This window comes from Musa acuminata, chromosome BXJ1-4 (genome assembly GCF_036884655.1).
Source record: "Musa acuminata AAA Group cultivar baxijiao chromosome BXJ1-4, Cavendish_Baxijiao_AAA, whole genome shotgun sequence".
Classification (NCBI taxonomy): domain Eukaryota; kingdom Viridiplantae; phylum Streptophyta; class Magnoliopsida; order Zingiberales; family Musaceae; genus Musa; species Musa acuminata.
The window spans coordinates 8,838,393-8,860,121 of record NC_088330.1 but is presented as its reverse complement, the minus strand read 5'-3'; the positions used below and the strand labels follow the sequence as shown (position 1 = coordinate 8,860,121).

At 36.7% G+C, this 21,729-nt stretch overlaps 2 protein-coding genes across 2 annotated transcripts; one reads left to right on the top strand and one right to left on the bottom strand.

Annotated features, from left to right (window-relative positions):
• The first annotated feature begins 7,188 nt into the window (after positions 1-7,188).
• LOC135645859 (ubiquinol oxidase 4, chloroplastic/chromoplastic-like) lies at positions 7,189-14,081 on the top strand. Its single transcript, XM_065164697.1, has 9 exons — positions 7,189-7,487; positions 8,015-8,189; positions 8,863-8,956; positions 9,088-9,203; positions 10,331-10,439; positions 11,316-11,384; positions 13,276-13,347; positions 13,451-13,498; positions 13,624-14,081. The coding sequence occupies exons 1-9, from the start codon at positions 7,327-7,329 to the stop codon at positions 13,833-13,835; spliced, it is 1,056 nt and encodes a 351-aa protein (XP_065020769.1). The 5' UTR covers positions 7,189-7,326; the 3' UTR covers positions 13,836-14,081.
• A 346-nt stretch (positions 14,082-14,427) lies between these two features.
• On the bottom strand, positions 14,428-19,752 carry LOC135672405 (chromatin remodeling protein EBS-like). Its single transcript, XM_065180885.1, has 5 exons — positions 19,256-19,752; positions 18,764-19,106; positions 18,605-18,673; positions 15,897-16,035; positions 14,428-14,704 (listed from the first exon to the last, which is right to left on the bottom strand). Exons 1-5 carry the CDS (start codon positions 19,326-19,328, stop codon positions 14,678-14,680), a joined length of 651 nt encoding a protein of 216 aa, XP_065036957.1. The 5' UTR covers positions 19,329-19,752; the 3' UTR covers positions 14,428-14,677.
• Between the last annotated feature and the right edge of the window lie 1,977 nt (positions 19,753-21,729).

The window sequence follows — 21,729 nt, the reverse complement described above, 5'->3', positions numbered from 1 at the left end:
TTCACATGGTGTAGCGCGTGAAACGAAACCGTGGGTGGTGCGATGACAGCGTGTGGCCAGGATAGTCTAAACAAGGGATTCAATCAAACCCCACACACCGAGCTTCCGACCCACCGGGCCACACACGATGATTTCAGTTTGCTGGAGCCCATCTCGACGTGTGGAGCCCACTGTGCGGGGCTCTTTCTGTGACCCACCGGTCTCCAATCGACATGTGTGCCGCCGAGAGGGTGGCTTGTCGCAGCGAAATCGATTCGACTGGGGTGACGCTATTCTCACCGGAGGAGGGCCCGCACCCTGATGACCCGCTTCTCTCCAATCGTCAGGTGGGTGCTTCGTAGACGCGCGGAGACACGTCATGGCTGATGAATACTTCTTGCGGTTTCCTCGACTTGCCACGTGGAGCGATGTGACACAATTTGGATGAGGTGGACGGTTGATCCTTGGTGCGCACTAAACGTCTTTGTAGGGACTCCATGACGTCACCCTCGTGGCCCGCACCGCCCAAGGCGAGCCCGCGCGCGAAACGATTCCGGCGAAGAATGCGATTCATCTTCGCTCCCGCTCATCTTCACGGGATGGCTGTCCGACACGGAGACAGGGTACAGCCTTTCGCACTCAGGGTAACTGTTCGTTGCCATGCACCGAACCCTGTTTGACGACATACAGCGGATCCTCTCAGAGTACCGTGCCATCCTGCGGGGCCCACACGCACGGCGCCTTTCCCGGCCCCCAAAGGACGTGCGGACGGCGTCAAAATGCTCCTCCCCTCGAGAGCAGCTCCCGTGCCGACCTTGGTGTCCATGTGTCGACTGTCAACTGGAATTGCAATCTTTGACGCGTGCAGGACTTTGGGCGGGATTGGGGTGACGAAGCGGGCAGGGAGTGGCTCCCGCGCGGGCCCCGCCCTGACCATGGGGCCATTGGTTCGACACGTGGAGCTTGTCGCGCTCGGCTTGCTCCTTTCTCGTGGGGCCGAGTAGAGACCGGCCGGTTCACGGTCCGATGTTGACAGCCTGACTCTGACCACTCCTGCGCAGAACACGAAGCAATGGATCCATTCCACATCAAACTTTTTTCTACTTTTCCAATTACATTATATTTTTAACTCATTCCTGTCTCGAAAAAAGTGGCGTTTGACTGCTTTTAATCGTAAATGCCTACTGATGGATTTTGGATTAAAATGAATGGTATAAATACTAGTTATGGATATAATTAATTATATATATTTAATTAACATAAATCATTAATCTAAACTTTGATAGTACTAAGATCAAATCTTAATAATGGTACCTATGAGACTGACATGCCCCCAAGCTCCATACAGAAATAATCAGTGTCCTATAAGTTCACTAGATCGAACAATTTATGTTAGTGAACAACTTATCGTATCAGATTGTATCATTATAAATTGTATTATGGTCAAACTAGTTTTAAATGTGATCAATATTAAGGATTTAAAATCTCAACTGATATATTTTTATCTCTTAAATATTGATTTGATGATGATGTATCATACTTTCTTTAAAAGTTTAAAATCTTAATTGATAAATTTAATACATCCAAAATATTGGTTTAACGGTGATTTACTGAATTAATTTACTAAAGATTAAGGGTTCAAAGTCTCATTTCATATATTTTTATTTCATCTTCATCATTTATTCTTTTAAAAAATAATATTTTAAATAGAAAATAACTATTATAGAATTATAATTAATAAATATCACAACTTAAAAGCCACCATTCTATTATACTTGATATGTACTATATTAAAGTTTGAATATATGTGTAGACTTGAATTTATTCATAGAATTTTGATGGACATATTATTGATTTGGGTCTCAGTATTTTGAAATTTACACCGAAGTTACTCCTTTGAGCTAATAGTTTAACTATTTGGTTGTTTGAATAAAGTTTTTTAGATTAATTATTTTTCTATTGTTAAAAGAGCTGATTGGCTTATTCACTTGTGTTGTTATCAAATTAGCATATTGGGTCAGATTCGATTACACTATTGATCTTATATTATCAAAATAATATCTTAAGTTGATATAGTCATGCTATCATCAGAAAAGTACTTTGGATCGATTTGATCATATTATCGTTGAAAACATATCTTTAGCTAATTTGATTACACTATCATCAAAGAAATGTCTTGGCTTAATTTGACAGCATTATCATTAACATAACATTTTGGACCGAATTAATTGTACTATCGTTGATTAATTGTACTATCGTTGAAAAAGCACCTTGAGCTAATTTAGTCGTATTATCATCAAAATAGCATCTTAGGTCGATTTGATCATGCTATCAATGAAATGACATATCGAACCATTTAGATAATGTTATCATCCAAATAGTGTTATAGGTTGTTTCTTTTATACTGTCATAGTAATAACACCTTGGGTTGTTTTGATAATACTATTGTCAAAACAGTTTATTGGGTTATTTCGACTATATTTTTATCAGAATAATATCTTTATATCATTTTGGCCACATTATCATTAGGGGAGACGTTTCTAGGCTAATTCAGAATGTGATACTAACATAAGACATAGGATGATTCAATATGCTCACTATCGAGGAATGTTTTTTTTTGGATCGATTTGGTCGTATCATCATCGAAGAATGCTTTATGATTGAATTCAATCACATTATCGTAGAAGAATGCTTCTTGGTCGATTTGGTCATGTCATCGTAGAGGGATACTTCATGGCCAGGTTTATCCCTATTGTTGTCAAATGATGCTTTATGATTGATTTTGATTGCATCCTAATATAATGATATTTTTTTACTGATTTGACTAAATTATTATAAAAGGATATTTTATTATCGGGTTTAGCTATATTATACGTTAATGTTAGGAGTTACCTCTTCAAGTACTTTATTCGTGTAGAATTGCTTCTTAAGATATTTTAGTCATGTTGTTATTGAGTCACCTCTTTGAGCTATTCATCAATGTGTGTTAGAAGCCACCTCATCAGTTGGTTCGACTATGTTGGTTTTGGGAATGACCTGATAATTAGATCGTGTTAGTGTTAAGAACCACATCTTTGGATGGTTCGACCATGTTGGTGATGAGAATTACCTCTTCAGCTAGTATGGTCATATTGATGTTAGGAGCAACTGTAGAGAAATCTAGGGGTGACATCGCATGCACAATGGAAGAATAGAAAACATAAATCTTAAATTTTTCAAAAATATATTCGTTATCGTGCAAAGATTGGTACACAAAAACTCGTAAAACTTAAATCCACGTATGATATAATGTTTTGCATAGGAAAATCGTACATCTCTAAATCCCTGTAGATCTATAGAAGATGATAAAGGAGGTCAGGTATTCTCCTCTCTAGTGTTGATCCATACAACAGAGCTACGATGACGCTCCTCAAATCTCAATGCTTGCTATTTGAGAGGGAGGAGGGAAGAAGAGAATAGGATGTGGCAACCAAGAAACCTCTAACATATGGGCTTTTGGTTCCCTCCTATTTATAGATGCCTCTTGTCAACTTAACCCTAATGGATCCTTCTGGGTATTGGATCTCCATCCAACTACCCAAGCCGTTTAGATTAGTCGATCTCTATCTAATAATCTCTCATTAACTCTTATTAGATCTCATCCATAGGATTCAATAATTCTATGGTTTATTGGATATCCAATAAGATAGAGGCTCCAACGGATATCTCATATTTGAACCTCTACTTATTGCAATACCTACTATATGTGTGTGACTCTTTATGCCCAATATCGAGCTGATCGTGAGTCATATATGTCAGAACTCCTTCTAGCTCAATGAATTATTATCTCTATAATAATTCACTCGACTCATCGACTACAATCATATTAGATTTCTATAATACAGTTCCCAAATGATATAGGAGAATCCAATCCTTTAGACCTATCTGTCCTCAATTACCATGTACATGTAGTCCTTCATCCATCTAATATTCCAGAGATAGTATACTGGCATAGTGCTGTCAGACCCATATGGTTTCTACTCGAGTCTCACTCTAATCAGATTATAGTAGAGAACTCTTTCTCTCTCAATTCAAATGACCATAGCTAGGGATTTGTTTGACCAAGAATATATGAGATATTCCTCTCATAATATCGAGAGTGGATGATCCTCTATCGATACTCAATAGTCCTCGTAAAATTGGCTGCCACTCCTGATGATTGATTATGCTAAATCTGGAACTTTCAAATCTATAAGTCCGGTATCAAAGAATAGAGTACTCATACATGACATCCTTGGTATCTAAGTTTAATGACCAGGTACACCACTGGGACAACAAAATCGTTCTCTGATAATGAGGTATCATTAACCATCCAGCATTCCGTGAGCGGATCAATCAATAAACTCATTCTCCAATGAGCACCCGTATTGTATTCATAATATTCTCACACTAGCAGCTATGAGATCAACCATCTCCATCATATGGATGTGTATACAATACACTATTCTGTCCGATTATCTTGATGTCCCTCTCGAGTAACCTATAACCAGGATTATCTAGGGTTTATGTTTAAAAGTGAATCGGTCTCATTATCGTGATCTCATCACAATCCGATTCCCATTATACATATTTATGAATATCACAATATATTTATGCAACAACCAATATAAAGTGAGAAATAATAATAATAAAAACCGCGTGTCATGTCACACGTGTTATCACTCATGTGATTGGTGAATGACTCATAGCAATCTCTTTAGGTGACTCGATTGTGTTAGTATTAGGAGCCACTTCTTTAGGCAGTTCAACCATGTTAGTGTCAGGAATTGTCACTTTAGACAATTTGGCCATATTAGTGTTAGGAGTAATCTCTTCAAACGATTCAATCGTATTAGTATCGGAAGCCACCTCTTTAGATGATTCAGTCATGTTGGTATTAGAAATTACCTCTTCAAGTTGTTCAATTGTATTAATATTGAGAGATACTCTTTGAGCAATTCAATCATATTAGTATTAAGAGCCATCTCTTTTCGACGATTCAATCGTGTTAGTGTTTAGGGACATCTCTTCAAGAGATTTGATCATGTTAACATCATAAATCACCTCTTAAAGTAGTCCAATCGTGTGTTGGTGTTAAGAATCACCTCTTCGTATAGACAAATTGTATTGATTTTAGGAGCTACCTCTTCAGACAATTCAACTATATTGGTGTCTGAAATTATCTTTTTAGGTAGTTCGATCACATTGTTATCAAGAATTGCCTTTTTTAAGCGAGTTGACAATGTTGGTTCATGCGATTTAATAGTATTGTTGGTATGATGCAATTGTAACTCAAACATGTTGATAGTACAGTCCTAATATTATTTTGTTGGGCCCTACTTCTAGCACTGTTATATTAGAGCAAAATATGATTGCCCAACATATAGATAGGTTTCAGAGTCAGCTTTGGCTCGAATCCAAAATTATCATAAACGTGGTACCAAAAAACGAGCAGGTTCGATAAGAGATCCTCCAAAAAAAATTATATCAAGAGCATATCATTATACTCGAAGTCGTGATTACATGTCCATAACAATTATATATTTCCTCCTGCTAAATATGTGATCATATATATAAGAGTGATAAAGAATCATCAATTCGATAATAAGGTATTGGTCAAGTGATAATAAGTAACTGACCCTATGAGGTGAGGTGTGGATTATATAGGGATGAGGTGTGCATCACATACATGATAATGATAATAATCTTTCGCGTACTATATCCATATCAGTGCATATGAGTTGTTATGATTTTTGACTGAAACCATATGCATGATTGTTTTCTTCACGTTTGATATATTTGACCATCTGCATTGTATTATCTGTGCACAGGGCACTAACCATGCTATAGGCACCAGTTTATTTGGAGTTAGAAGCTCGGCAAATGCTTCATGGAAGCGATCATCTTGCTTGCCTCTTTTCTCCTCTTTGAGGCGATCATCTCAGAAGCTCCGCGGACATGGCTGCACGAAAGCGAAGCACATTTGTCAACGGCAAGAGTGTCTTGCGGACTGAGCACTTGAGTTTTGACTTTACCCTCGTTCTCATGTGGAATTTCCATGTGATGCAGCTTTGAGTTGCATCAGTCAACGTACTTGGTTTCATGAAGGGCTTCGTTTCTCCAAACTGCGAGCTCCCACGCCACCTGTTTGCTCAAATGCCTGTTCGCCAATTTGATGATACAAAATGATGAATCCGTGTACCACAGCGCCTGGAATCTCAAGTGTTCCGCTCCCACAGTTCCATCCTATCAAGATCGTATATGAATTATCGAGAATGTGCCTAGAGAAGCTTAAATCAAAGTTTGAGATAAAATAATAATAATAAATTATATGACTTAAATTGTATATTATTTATTGTAATTAGTTACATTTAGTATTTAGATCCTTATATTTTAAAAAATTATATTATGATCCATATACTTACAAAAATAAAATATTTAATCTCGTATCTCTTCATGTTATCGTCAATTTTACTAATGAAAATATTGTACGTGTAAAAAATAATATTAAAATATAATTAAAATGATAATTTTATAGTACTATTCTCATATATATATATATTAATTTTTCTTTATGTAATTTTTATAAAAACTCTTTCTTTCTCCACTTCGTCCTTTCCAATTAGAAGGAATTAGAATCACAAGAGTGAGATCCTTTCTATCCAGTGTCTCACTATATTTCCCAACAAAATATTGAAGATAAAAAAAAATAAAATAATTGAATAACATTATCTCATTTCGTTTCTCAATAAAACTTCTCTCTTTTAAATTTTAATCATATAAAATTATCTTTTAATTTTCTTTTAACATCATTTCTCGTGATAACATTTGTGGTATTTTCGTTAGGAAAATCGAAGATATAAGAAGAAATAAGATTAAATATTTCAAGTACAAAGATCTAATATAATTTTTAAAAATATAGAGATTAAGATATTATTCGCTAATTACATGTAATTAGCTCAAAGTTATTGGCCGAGGATGTCTTTTAAATATATATATATATATATATATATATATATATATAATTTGATGAATGAAAATTAATTTATATATTTCTAAGATTTGAAGGCATATATAAATATAAGTGATGCATTAAAATGCAGAGGGATATAGATGCCATTTTACTTGTGACAAGTCCCTCTTCGGTTCTATCTCCTCTTTCTTTGTCTCTTGTGATCCAACGGTGTTCGAAGTCGAGCGAACGATGGGGTAAGCGCTCGTGGGAAGCCAAATTGGACTTGGAAGTGCTCTCCGTTCGATACCGACAAGGAGGAAAAGGAGGAGAAGTGAGGAAGCGATTTTCTGGGGCGGTTGTCGAGGTGGAAGCCTATGGCCGCCGCGGCGCTCTCCTCTCCTTCCTTCTTCGCCTCTGCTCCCAGTCCAAAGATTACGAGAAGCATCCCGCCCTCCACCGCCTCAGCTTTCGTATCTAACCCCATCTCCGGGTCCGGTTCTGCTTCCGTTCGTTATAGTCGTGGATATTTTTCTAGGTATCTTTCTCTTTCTTTTCTTTGGGGAAGTTTTAATTGATTCTGAGGAAAAGCCCAAACTTTGGGATTCTTTTGCCGTGAAAATTAATCATTTTGTTTGAATTAAGACGATTTTTTGGTAAGGTTTGAAAGGTAGCCGCCAATCACTACCAAATCAAGCTATGGTTTCGTTGTACTTCTTTTGGATGTTTTAAATTGGCACCTTTTGTTCATTCGTTTCTGCAATCTGCTCTTTAAAGTTTAAATTTCTGGTCCGTGATAATACATATTGTTTATCTATATCTTTTTAGCAAAATATTTCGATCTTTTATTGTAATAAGATATGGTTCAGGATGGATGATCACAATAATTTCGTTCAAGTGCTACCGAGGGACATAAAAAGATTCGTTACATGTTGAATTCTAATTTCTGGTTTGGATGTTGGTTTTTGGTACTTTTGTATTTGTTTCCACCCATACATGGCCGAAAGCTTTGATTCTATCATGCAATAAGGCCTTAGAAGAAGAACGCTTGTGTTGTCTGTATAGGAGGTTGCATCAGGTAAAGGCCACGACTTTGCAAGAGAAAGATGAAAAGGTGACCGTGGAGGAGGCTTTCCCTGTGAAGACGGGAGCTGCTGGTACCAGTTCCGCAACCGGTGAAGCTTCTGTTGTGGCACCATGGAATGTTAAGCTTGAGCAGACCATTAATATTTTTCTAACAGTAAGTTTTCTTATTTCTTATGAAATTTGCTCCGTTAGTCAGATAGCTTATCGTTAGATGAAGTTTGCTACCACATAATCTGGTACCAGTTTGTTTTCTTGTGCTTTTGATCACTGGTTTGTTGGAGTCTCTTTCATTGTTTAATATAGCACAAGGAATCCAGTTCAAGTAGTAGAATATGAGTATTCTGATGAAAATTTTTCTCATGATTCTCGAACAGTAACAATTTCGCATTCTAACAGATGTCAGTGTTATATCAATTTGATAGTAATTGTTGTTCTCTTAGGTTGGATCATTCTCTAATGGTCAAACCCTTTTATTTTCGTGTTACTGATAATTTTCAAAAATCGCTATTTATAAGATCTGATCACAGCCAGATTGATAGTATCAGTGGTCAGTAATATCACAAACTGCAATTCTTTTCTGATAGTTTGTTTCCTCACAAATTCTTTCCAGCAGGACCGACTCTTCTTAGTAATTTGTGGAGAAGATATGCTTAATTTTTCTTCTTTTTAAATAATTAACAGAAATTGGAATAAGAATAAAAAAAAAGTTATGTTATATGATGGGTATTCTTGCCTAATTAGTGTTCTATCACATTTCGGTTAGAGCTATGCATATCATTATTTTCTATGGGTTAATTAGCTAACACATAATGTATTAATTTCTGTAGGATACAACAATCAGGATACTTGATACATTTTACCATGATCGTCACTATGCACGATTCTTTGTCTTGGAAACCATAGCTAGAGTCCCCTACTTCGGTGAGTTTTCTGATTTATTTTGCAGATTTGAACCTTACAGTCTATCATACTACCTTTTGCCTTATTGTGAGCTATAAGCATCAATTGGTTTTGCATTCCACTCACAGTTATTAACTCAAATTATCTGTTAGCTTTTATATCTGTATTGCACATGTATGAGAGCTTTGGTTGGTGGAGAAGATCTGATTATCTGAAAGTACATTTTGCTCAAAGCTGGAATGAGTTTCACCATCTACTTATCATGGAGGTACAACTTTTCCTGTTATATTTATATTGCGTTACATGAATTTTAGCCTTCTTCCCCTTGTTTATGGATGTTCTAGAAGTCTTGTGGAAATTAAACAACTTTGTGTATACTTACTCTTCTTCCACAAGTTCTGATGATATCTCAATGGGAGCTACCATGTGCTTTGTTAAATGTCATCACAGAATCAATTGCAGCTTCTGATTAAGTCTTCTTGGTCTCCTTTTGATTCTACTGTAACTTTATTTGAGAAAGCTTGGACTTATTGGAATATTATCAGTGAGAGGTCAGATTTATGGATTATCAAGGGCCACATCCTCCCTTGGATCTAAGTGCCATCATATCTTGCCATGTTTTGCTGCGTTGTGCTAATTGTGTTTGGATTTAGCTTACATTTTTGAAATTGTGGTAATAAATGGTGTAAATTAGGGTATTAGTTCATCATTATTTATGTTAATGAAAGGGAATAAGACATTATCTCATGAAGATATTTAGGCTACAAGCACTGGTATCTCTTGATAGAAAGTTGCTTCTGTAGTTTCAAGAATCTATGTTGATTGGCCAAATCACAGTATTATATCACTGTTAATTCTTCATAAAACCTCATGAAGCAAATCTGTTCCTTGGAAACTTGCTAGATTTTACACCACGAAACTGATGTTTGCCACTCAAAGTTCGTAATGTATGAATTGCACAACGAGCACTTGGTTAGGAGTTTTGTCCAAGGGGTTTGCCACACTATTTGATTTCTTTACTCTCCAATGAATGTAGTATTGGCCATAATCTTTGTGTTATTTATTATCACTGATCAGAGCTAAATGTCTAATTTATGGCGTGCTTTCTTCTGTGATGTTGATCAGAGATAAATATAGTAATATCATTTTGATGCACAGAATTTTAATAAGAAGTTTGTCCTTCTGTGACAAGAAACTCTGTATATTGAATTATTTTGATTACTCATTCTTATCTTCTCAGTTTCTTTATTTTATGTTTTCTGATTGAGAATTTCTTCTGTGCACATACAGATTGTAATAGTTTAAGATTCATCTAGCTAGTTGAGCTTCTTTATGATTGAATTGTTACCTTTAACATGCTGAATTTTTTTGGCATTATTGCTTTTTCTTCTGCAGGAACTAGGGGGTAATGCTTTCTGGTTAGATCGTCTTCTTGCTCAGTTTGTTGCATTCTTTTACTACTTCATGACAGTTGGAATGTACATCATGAGCCCCAGAATGGCATGTGAGTACAACATTATTTTGTCCTTTCACCTGCATGTTTGTCTGGTATTTTATTGGATCGATTGTTACCAAAATATAAGGTTGTTCGATCAGCATTTTGTGAAAATATTGCTAGAGCATTGCCTGATTATTTTTCGGTTTTATAGATTGTCTTGAGGACTTGGCCTTGTGCCAGGAGATGGTTTCACTTGTAATTTGTTCTGTTCAGTGAAATTATTCAATTTAATTATCAGGAAACAATGGAAAAACAGTAAGCTATATTTGGATTTGGAAATACATTTTTTTAATATTAGTGCTATCAGCTCATAGTATAAGTTGTGAACATTTTACCGTGAAGACAACTTTTGGCTCAAACCTAAATTCGCAAAAAAGAAAAATAAAGCAATCTTGTCCTCTAGGAACTAAGGAGTTATAATTGTCTAAAGTTTCATTTCTTGCGTTCTACTTCCACAACCACTTCTCTTAAGATGGTAAGACAGTTTTCTTTTGTAACTGTATGGTCTATTATGATATTTATCTTTTTATATCAATACTATTTTCTGCATACTTTGTCACATTTAGTGATTTTCTTGATAATTTAAATCTCGAACTGTGATGTTCATAAGAGACCAGTTTTGTAAGATGCTGCACGATCTGGTAACAGTATAAGCTACAATTTTCAGGACTACTGTTTTCTAAAATCTATTCATTATTTTTGAAAGACAATCCAACACCATAACATTTTGAAGTTGGTTTTTGAACTTCTTTTAGCCAAATCACATTCTTAGCAGTTTCTCTTTTGTTTTCCAGATCGTCACAAAGAAAAAGAAAAAGCAAAATACTCGTTAAATGAATTAGATATTCCTGATACTTGAACTTTATTATTGTTTTCCTGCAGACCATTTTTCAGAATGTGTTGAGCGACATGCATACTCAACTTATGACAAGTTTATAAAGCTCCATGAAGGTGCATGCTTTGTCTTCCTATTTCATTTCTTTACAGAAAGTTACTGACAGAAAAAAAAAAAGTATAGTTAAACCAAAGCTAAAAATAGTTTAACTATATGATCCTTCTAACAGTGAGTTTTCTCATTGCTATTGTACATGGTTGGAGGATCATTTCAATTATTGGAAATTATAGAAAGTTATTGTTTTTGTTTGTATTAATCAATTACACATTTGATGCAAAGTGCTCATTTTACACAATTTTTTCACCATTCCATTAATTCTATCACAATTTGTTGATTATGAAAGGCCCTTGTTTGTACGTATAGGATACATTGCTTTAAGGATTAATGTCACAGGTGAAAAGATTTGGAGATGTTCAGAAAATGTAAGGTGGCTTGCTTGGACAACCTAGAAATCTGAGGCTTTGGAGATGAATGGGAGACTTTCTCTGTTCTTTAAGTTCTATGATCTGCAATAGAATTGAGAAGTTTGGTGACTTATATGTTAAGGTTGGTGAAAGTTAAATGTTACTTGGAAGACGAGTCCTCTTGCAGGAGAGGAATTTTAAGGCAAAACATCACTACACAGGCAAACTGGTCTTGATCACATTGCCACTGGAAAGATGAATCCTCCAATTCCTTGGCACCAAATGAAGAATACATTAAGGACATGATAGTGAAATACTTGATTAGAATTTAGCATTTTTTTCTACTTCCATGTCAGCGAAGGTGCATAAGTCTGATGATGATTTTTGTACTAGTTGAAAGCATGGAGAATTGGCTAAGAATACAAACATGCAAACAATTTATACATGCTGAACAATTTCTTTCTTTGTTTTAGCAAATTCTGTTCTTGATCATAGGGACTCTTTTCATTCGTTATTTTCAATATTAATTCTGTAGGTCTCTTTTTGTAACATGTTTGTGAATGATTGAGCGCGATGCTTTTACTCGTTGCAAATGGTGTAGTCATGATCAAGAATTAAGCTTATAATGCGCATGACAGTCTGTCTAATATCTTGTGAGGGGTGTGCATGCTTTCATGTTTGCAAATCAAGGAGTAAGAAGTATGAAACAGGATCGAGTTGATTTATGCTTGTGAAAGCCATGCACCAAACAGACTTTAAAAGGGCCACACAATTTATAAGGTTTCTGCTAATGCAGGATCTGAGAAGTGACTGTACTCTGCAAACAGAGAGGTCATTTTTGCATTAAATAATTTCCTTATTTATTCTTCTAAAATAAGATTATGAAAATAGTAGTTTTATATTTAATGGCACGACAACAATATACACTATGCTAAGTGCTGATAATGTGTCAACATGATGGACACTGTGATAAAGATCACAACATGCTTCAGAATTTAGCTCATGGTTAGGAGTAGGTATCTCATTGATATAACTGCATTTGTCCCATATTAGTAGAATGACAGGTGATCTTAGAACCTTTATGTTGCAATTAGTAGCATCACATAGTTATTATGTTTCAGAAATTATTTCAGACCTTTTTCATTTTTGGTTCTTTTTTATCTGTTGCAACACAATAGAATGCTGAGCCGTCGTCCATAATGTGCATGGTTAATTTGAAAAGAAACATTTATGAGTATGCTTTGTTCAGATTTTGGATAAATATTACTGTGGACTGGATCATTTTATTGGCTCGAAAAGCCTAGTTTCTCGATGAAAGAAGCACTAGTTGATTATTGGCCTCTCATTTCTGAGTCTTATAACTGTCTAGTTTATAAGAATCGATGACCAAAAAAAAAAAGATCACATTGGATCATAGTATACACATATCATGTAGACTTTAAAATATGTATTAGTTGGTTTTTTAGAATTCCAAATTATTTCTTTAATTCTATATGATTTTTCCGATTCCTTACAATTTTTTCTATTTATTCTCTTGATGCAGAAGAGTTAAAGAAGTTCCCTGCCCCAGAGGCAGCTATCAATTACTACATGAATGAGGATTTGTACTTGTTTGGTAAGTTTCTTGGAGACTTATTACCTACAGTTAGTTAAACATTAATGTTTATTTCTAGAATTTGACCTGAAATAATTTTATTTTTAACTATTCAAATTTCCAGACGAATTCCAAACTGCTAGAACTCCTAAATCTAGGAGGCCGAGGATAGGTATGTTTCCTCGACTGCTTCCATGTACTAGTGATCTTTAATTTTCTTGATCATTGTATTACTTTCCTATTTAGTTGCAATCTACTTGCTGTAAACAGCTCTATAACACATTGTTTTCTATCCAGAAAATCTTTATGATGTTTTCATGAACATTCGTGACGATGAGGCCGAGCATTGCAAAACGATGGCAACCTGCCAAACCCATGGAAATCTGCGCTCCCCTCACTCGGATCCGAAACCTATGGAGGATGCTTCTGAATGCACGGTCTCGGAGGAAGCCGGCTGTGAAGGTATCGTGGATTGTGTTACGAAGTCCTTGACATCAAGGAGACCATAAAAATTTTGATGTGTATAGGTTTAATATAGTAAAATATGGTGTTAAATGAAGCCATCTGCTGTTCTCCATGGATGTCTTAACTTGTGTAAAGCATAATGAAAACAAGCGATGCAGCTCGGCTTTCTTCACATGCAGTCTATAATTTGTATTTGGCCAATGAACTTTTAGTACAAACCAGGATGTAATAATGCCTTTGGGTACTTTGGGCTTATGCCTAATCTTAAGTATGATCTGATTCTGATTCTATTGCATAAAGCTATGTTTGAGAAGCCAAGATTAGCAATCCATTTGATGTAATGGAATTTTCTTCTAACTAAAAAGAAAACACTACACTAAAGAGAACACAGAGAAAGAATCCAACAGTCCATGATCCAAGAGAACTAATTCTAGCTCAGACCAAACCAAGCAAAAGCAATCCATTTGATGTAATGGAGATTTCTGCTAATTAAAAGACAAAAGAATCACTACACTAAACTAGAGAGTGCAGAAAAAGAATCCAGTCCATAATACCAGAGATCTAATTCTAGCTCAGAAGAAACCAAGCAGAAGCAATTCAATTAACACTAGGGGTAGAACCAACTAGTGTGTGGGGATCATACAAGCAAAACAAGATGGTGGTCACACACAGCCCTTCTTTGGGTCCAAAAAGAATAGTGCAATTGAACAAGTGATTGCACAAACGACAGGCAGAGAGCTCAAATCATCCAATTAGCCAAAGAAGAACCAATGTGTTACCAAACTAGACGAACAAGTTAGAGAACTGACTCCCACTGTGCAAGCAGATCCAGGACTACAATTTCATATTAGTGAAACCTTCCATGAGCCACTTCCGTAATCGACAATTACTTCTTGCGCCTCTTGGCTTCAACCTGCCCAATCAAAACATGAAGCATCAGGAATTTAAATATAGGAATTATTGATGCGAATTCGAGGCAATAGTGACAAAGGCAGTCCAGATTCTAAAAGGCCTTAAACATTCTTTAGGATATCAGACTAGGCAGTGAAAAGAGAAAGCATGAAGGTTATCAGTTTTGCTTGGTTGAATACCCTTTCTTTCTTTTGACCTTCTATGAATATTTCAAGTGTAGCTAGCTTTAAAGGTTGTACAATTGCTAAGCATGCTTGATGATGGCTCCGCTTGATGGACATGGTCTTGCTGAATATATCACACATGGATGTCATTCACATATTACACAGCATACACCGGCCAAACATAGAGAATCAACTAAAAAGTAAAGCACTACTTGAACATCTTTCTCTCCCATGATGTTCTCAGGGGCACTAGAGAGACAGAGAGAGATGTATAAGAAATCAATTTCTCGTGGTGTTTAACATCAAATAGTTGAAAAGATTATAGATTAGCACAAAATCTTGAGAAAAGTATCGAGATGATATGAAGGAAATTATGTTCAAACAGCTTTCCTCAAACCAAGCATACACTTCAAGGGAAAATGCAACATACTAAGGAAAGCAACATGCTAATTCTTGATCTCTGATTAATGGAATGCAACATTGTATAAGAAGGAACTAATGAACATAATTCTTGATCTCTGATTTATGAAATGCAACATGCTAAGGTAAGCCCTTAGCACGTTCCTTACACTGACAATCAATACTATGATGTGTAATCAATAACATGTTCCTTCTTGATCTCTGATTTATGAAATGCAACATGCCAAGGAAAGCAAATTCATGTTCATGATTTTTGGGGAAAAAGAATGAGCAGTACTCAAATCTTCTTGATCTCTGATTTGTGAAAATGGAAACTTCAGTCCAGATGCATTCGTATCTATCTAGATCAGACTATAGCTATGCATCAAATGAAATTAAATACAAGAACATTAGATGCATCCACATTCATTTTGATCGATGTATGACTGGACATCAAATAAATACAAGAACAACCTCGACAAAGCTCTATCAAGAATAACATAACCAACAACTCCAATTAAGTACTTTTCAACAAAAGATAAAATGAACGATTCTTAAATTGGATATTTTCCTTTTTCTTAAGATAATACATTAAAGGAAACATTATGAGAGCTAAAGCCATTTTCTCACCTTAAGTTCAGAATCTGGTGATACAGGAAAAGGTTTCAAAGATTTCTCAGCAGCATCTTCAGCTGAACAATCAGAGCAGATAAAGTGTTCCAACTTTTTTGCTTGTTCAATCGTCATACCCATACAAGTTGGATGAAACCTGCACTTCGTAAGGATGCACATAAGACAATACATGCTGACTAATTTAAGCAAACAGAGATTGTACCGTAAGAAAGAAAAATCGCTATATGAATAGAACATCTATTCAAAAGGGTTCTCGCAATAATACATAGAAAATTTTTGAACAAGTATGTTTTATGAATTTGGGTGTGCATGCAAGAAATACAAAATTTCATACCAAATATGAGGATCTCAAGTAGAAATTAAACAAGAGCAACCGTAACAAAATCATCAACTAAAATGGCCAATGAGGCTATTGTACACCGCATACAAAAGCAGAGTTTGATGAAGCAGAAGACAACCCATGAGCATAACAAGAAGATCCCAAAAGTATAGCAATTAGATACCAAAAATTTTCCCTAATAGATTTACATGCACTGAAACATCTAATTACTGAAAAAAGCATCATCTATTTAATCAAATTGGGTTTTCTATATTATCAGACAAAATTCAAAACTATCTTATAGCTTTATCTCTTCTAAAACTTCATATTGAACTTATTACTCTGCTGAAGAGAGACTTCATTACTCTTCAAGAAAAATATGACCTCATCACTCCCAACTTGACTAAAAACTCACTTTTAGGCATTGCTAATACTTTGAGTGAAGAATCCCAAGATAATTTTTGCACATGATATCCACCATAAAATGACAAAAATGTTAATGAGAGAGTTTAAGAGAGATACACCAGTCCAAGGGTTACAATAAAAGAGACATTCTAATTGTTGATGGATAAGTATCATAAGATTCCTAACTAGGCCCAATCACCAGGTCAGAGGACTACAGTTTACAAAAGATACAGTATGTTGACACAGAGAAGAAAAAGAATCAAAATTTCAAACATATAAATAATGTCATACACTCATACTACTCTTTCTTCTACTTACCTTTGAACAGGATTGGAAAACATAGCATGACTTGTACACCATACTTACACATTACAAGGTTAATCATAAGCACTTAAATTCATTGAGCATCCATTTTTTGTTGGTCAAAAAATTTACTGGCTATATACAAGAGCGAACCACTCAAATATTTTTGCCCACCCAATTTTTGAGCATACAAATAAATATCAATTAATTAGCGACTTCTTAAAGCATGAATATTACTAATCTCAACCACAAATAAGTACATGATCCTCATACAAGAATGAAATGAGAAATGTAAGGCAAGACATAACTAAACAAGTCATGCTTCCTATCCAAAATTTGTAGCATCCCATGATATACTTTGGGAAACAAACATGACAAAACAGCCACCTGGTTTTATCTTCAAAGAATATATGGAGTGCGAAAGAAACTAATCTAAGTGAGCAATGTTACAAATCTGTCCCGAACAAACAAAATGTCACAACACCCAAAAAAAGTTAAATAAAGCAGGGTCATGGCCTGTACAATAAATCTTTCCTCATGCCACAAAGAGTAACAAAAAGTCAAAAGTAAATACATCGTAGAAGTTGCAGCATATCATTCAATGCGAACAATACTGCACAAACACTGAACTTTTATTTGTCTCCAACATCTATTGTGATCAACCAATGAGTCTTTAAGCTCAATAGATGTTATTCAACTTTTTCAATCCTTAATAACATGGGACTAATCTCTAATACGTCTCAATGTTCATCTCGTACATGAATATTTTTCCAATATATTAACCCAATTGATAAGTAACAAAATCCCTTGCTTCATGATCAATCAGGAGTCTATTATTGAGCAGGTGTAGATTATGCAAGATGTGTAATACAATACAACAAGAAAATAACAGTACAAAAGAACTTATAAATCCCATGTACTATGGGAAAGAAATAAACTAAAATTCGCATCAAATAAGATAGGAGAGCTCTCTTAAATCCACGAAATGCAATTTAGCAGTAATATATGCACACGTATGATATCAAGGTTTGCTTGGATGAGCAAAGTAGGTAGGGCATGTAGGCCATAAAATATTACTTAAATAGGACCTCAAACTACTAAAAGAAAAGGGAAAGCTTGCAGCCATCCTACCCAAGGACTATACCATAAAGGCATAAAGCTCAGATGCAGATTGCGTATCACCTAGAAATAATAGATGGCGTAGTGAGGCTTTTTATGTGTGAATTATTGGTTTTATTATAAGAATCCCAGAGTATTGCCATCATAGATAACCACAGGCCAAGAAAAGAAAAGGCCTTTTTGCAAGAAGTAGAATAAGTAAGATTGGAATTACTTGAACATATGTACTAAATAGGGCAAACTCTACAAATATGGGAAAAATCCAAAATTTTCACATGTTTGGATGGCCTGGTGCAACTTCTAAGAGCTTTAGAAGTCACATAATAAATTGCTGCACGAATACTTATGAACGATGTCATACATGGCAGGAGACTCTGTGCGCAGTCAAGAGGACAAGGGTTTAACTTTGGTAAAGCTTGAAAATGTAGCAAAGACGCAGGTAATAATGGTAAACGAGCAAAGTTGATATCGTTGATGACCAGGTTATTACTTTGGTACTGAGCAAGTTACAGACAAAGAGGGAGAGGAGCATTAAGAATGGAATTCTAGGGAGATGTACCAGTCCTTGCATCCCTCGCACTGGACCATGAGATCGTCCGGGTTGTATGGCATCTCGCACTTGCAATACCTTCAGTCCAAAAGCATAAGAAGATCATGTAGAAGTCCATGGAAGAAAGAGGAAGAAGAAGCATGAAAAGAGGGGAAAGGGGGGCGGTACACAGCGACGCGGTCGGGGGTGAAGCCGCCGGTGGCGGCCTTGTACTCGAACCGGCAGAAGTAGTCCTCGGGGCCGACGTCCTCGAGCTTGGTGTAGCTCTTGAAGGAGTGGACGACGCACGTACCCTCGATGGTGCGGGCGCTCTGCACGTCGTAGTGGTCCGAGAGGAAGAGCTCCTTGGCCCCGTGGAACTGGCGGCGGCCGCCAGCGGATTCCTCGGGGCGGTAGTACCACCGGACCCGCACCCGCGCGCTGCCGCGGTGTTCCGCCTCGATCCGCTCCACCCGCGCCACGTACGGTGGCTTCTCCGCGTCCGACGGCCGCATCAGCACACAGTCGCCCACTGCACCCGCCCTCCCGTCCCATCCCATCCCATCCCATCCAAAAGACATCATCACCATCTCTTCCTCCGCGATCACACCATCGGAATAAAGAAAGAAGAAAGGAAAAAGAAAAGACGAACTTTTGGCGACACAAATCGAGTACTAGTACCTCTAACGACCTTGTTGGCGCCCTTGATGGTGTAGGAATCGAGTTCCTTCTTCCCGGGCTTCGTCTTGGCCATTCCACGGTTTGGGCAGCTTCTGGATCTCCCGCGCTCCTGAACAAAGATGCAGGCGACAGTTTCGGAAGGTGAGGGGGGCAGTGGATTTGACCTTCTCGCTCAAAGATGCTACATTAGTTTCGGAAGGCGAGATTTAAATGCAAGTTTACTTTGTGTTGGAACGAGGTAAAAGAGGAGGAAAGAGGTTTTCATGGAGCAGCGAAGTTGGTGGGTGGGGAGGAGGCCAGCTGCAGTGCGCGCGCTCGCGCTCGCGCGCTACTGTATTCCGACAAGCGACGGGTGGTTGTCAGAGGTGGAGGACAACCCCATTGGATACGCTGCAGCGGCATCGATGCGCCATGGCATGCATGTCCATCCATCCATCCATCCAATCTGACACATCCTGCTCCCACGTGTCGCGACTTGGGCCACGACTCACGCCTCGAATCTCATGCGTAGCACTCCCACGTCGGCCGCGCCGACGACGCTGGGAAGACGCCAATGTGTTCCCGGGGCAGCCGTGACTTCCGCCGTCGCTCTGGTTGCCGGAACTAGCAAGCTTCCTGCACCAGGAACAGTAAATCCGAAACACAGTCACGAGTGATGATCTCGTGGTGTCTCCGAAACTGTAATGACATCAGAAAAACCCATTAGAATCCGCAAAAGAAAACTGCAGCAAGCAAAGCTTCCGGTATGCATCTCATACCACACCCAAAAAGTTCCTGCCGGATGCAGACATTTCTCACAAATAATGACCAACTCTTCTTCAATTGACTCGTGAATATTCCATGCCATCATGACATGCAAAACATAAAAGAAAGTTTTCGATCCAGCTCATGTTCCAGCATGTTATAGCCATGCAGTTTAATCCATCAAAGAATGTTCAGCAACTGCAAAAGTTGTCTTTACCTGGATCATGACATCACTTTTTTTTTTGCATGAGGATAGAAGTTGATACAGGAAAAGCATTGTGGAGATCTCTGGGCATCAACTCAAGAGGACCAATCTGAGCAAAAGAAGCCTTCCAATAAAAGATGGATGAAACCAGCACTTGGAAGGTTATCGACTAAGAAAAACTTTGTTAATATTAAGAAATCACATGCCTCATCATAACTTAATTTATAAGGTGAAAGAGAATCTAATGAATCTCAAAAACTAAGAAATGAAGGGATATTCATCTTATTTGATAGAAATCAAGAAAAATATATGATGATCATATCAAGAGATATGAGATCTCTTCTATACAGTAACTTTTAACACATCATTGTAGACTTAATGGTTTAGAAGAACCAGATTAAGTTGGAAAGTAAAAGTTCAATTTATTATCAGTCAAGACTATGCTCAACAGTGAAGACAGAGGATTCTGCTTGACATGTGATTTATAGTTGATGAGGCATGTGATTTCTTAGTAACATTAACATTAAGCAAATAGAGATGGCACCACAAGAGAAAAAAGAACAGAGATACTGTGAGAAGGGAAACTTTCATCCTTTGCTTGCCATCCATCTTTTGAAGGTTGCTGTCATCAAGCACAGATTGCTTTATGACTAATCTAAGGTGCCAGTTTTCATAAAAATCACCTAAGAAATTGAATAACTAATTTAAGCCTATTACAGAAAGTAAACATGATAATGTTTGTATGTACAAAAGATATTCAAACTAGAGAGAGATCAAAAGTTCAGGTTTAATCTCTAACTATTCATGCTCTATCACCCCAAAACCCTACTCCATCAGTACCTAATATATATATATAATATCATCTTCGACCCGCACAAAATCGACAATATTGATTTTCTTCATCCCATATGAATAATCTACCAGAGCATATTTAATGTTGTTTGGTATGTGCTTTAGCAATATTTTCAAGTTAGAAAAGGAAATTACTTGTATGAAATTACTGGAGCTAGATTTTTCAATGAGGCTAGATGATCAAGGAAGGGACAATTTTGGGATGGAGATTTTTGCCTATGTAAACAATAAGGTTTCTCCTTTATAACTTGGAGACTAGGGTTTAAGTCATACAAACATCTCGTTGTGATATTGACCCTCCACAAATCTCAAATTTGTGGGTTCTAATGCACTGAATACATTCTTTTTATTGATCAATTACTTACATTTATATTTGGACTCTTATTTTTCAGTCAAGTGATCAGATCCAATCATATCGGATCCGATTAAACTAGTGTACCATGATCTTACAGAAATCATCATCCAAACTGGTATGCAGAATCTACCATTTGTTTTATTGAATTACTTTGTTTGTTTTGCTTTTGATTAAGGTTGATTTTGGCTTAGCTCATTTGTGCATGTTAACATGGCTTAGGTGGTTTAGCCATGTTTGATGCCCTGGTAAACTAATATGATGTTATAGCCCTGTTGTGTTCCTGTGATATGGATGCATGTACATAGCAACATATGTCAT

Excerpts from the sequence above, each read along its gene's own strand:
- LOC135645859 (XM_065164697.1), top strand. The coding sequence starts at position 7,327 with ATGGCCGCCGCGGCGCTCTCCTCTCCTTCCTTCTTCGCCTCTGCTCCC. Across the intron at positions 8,957-9,087 it reads AGCTAGAGTCCCCTACTTCG|CTTTTATATCTGTATTGCAC; the intron begins GTGAGTTTTCTG and ends ATTATCTGTTAG. Across the intron at positions 9,204-10,330 it reads ACCATCTACTTATCATGGAG|GAACTAGGGGGTAATGCTTT; the intron begins GTACAACTTTTC and ends TTTCTTCTGCAG.
- LOC135672405 (XM_065180885.1), bottom strand. The coding sequence starts at position 19,328 with ATGGCCAAGACGAAGCCCGGGAAGAAGGAACTCGATTCCTACACCATC. Across the intron at positions 19,107-19,255 it reads CGCCAACAAGGTCGTTAGAG|TGGGCGACTGTGTGCTGATG; the intron begins GTACTAGTACTC and ends GGGCGGGTGCAG. Across the intron at positions 18,674-18,763 it reads ACCCCCGACCGCGTCGCTGT|GTATTGCAAGTGCGAGATGC; the intron begins GTACCGCCCCCC and ends TTTGGACTGAAG.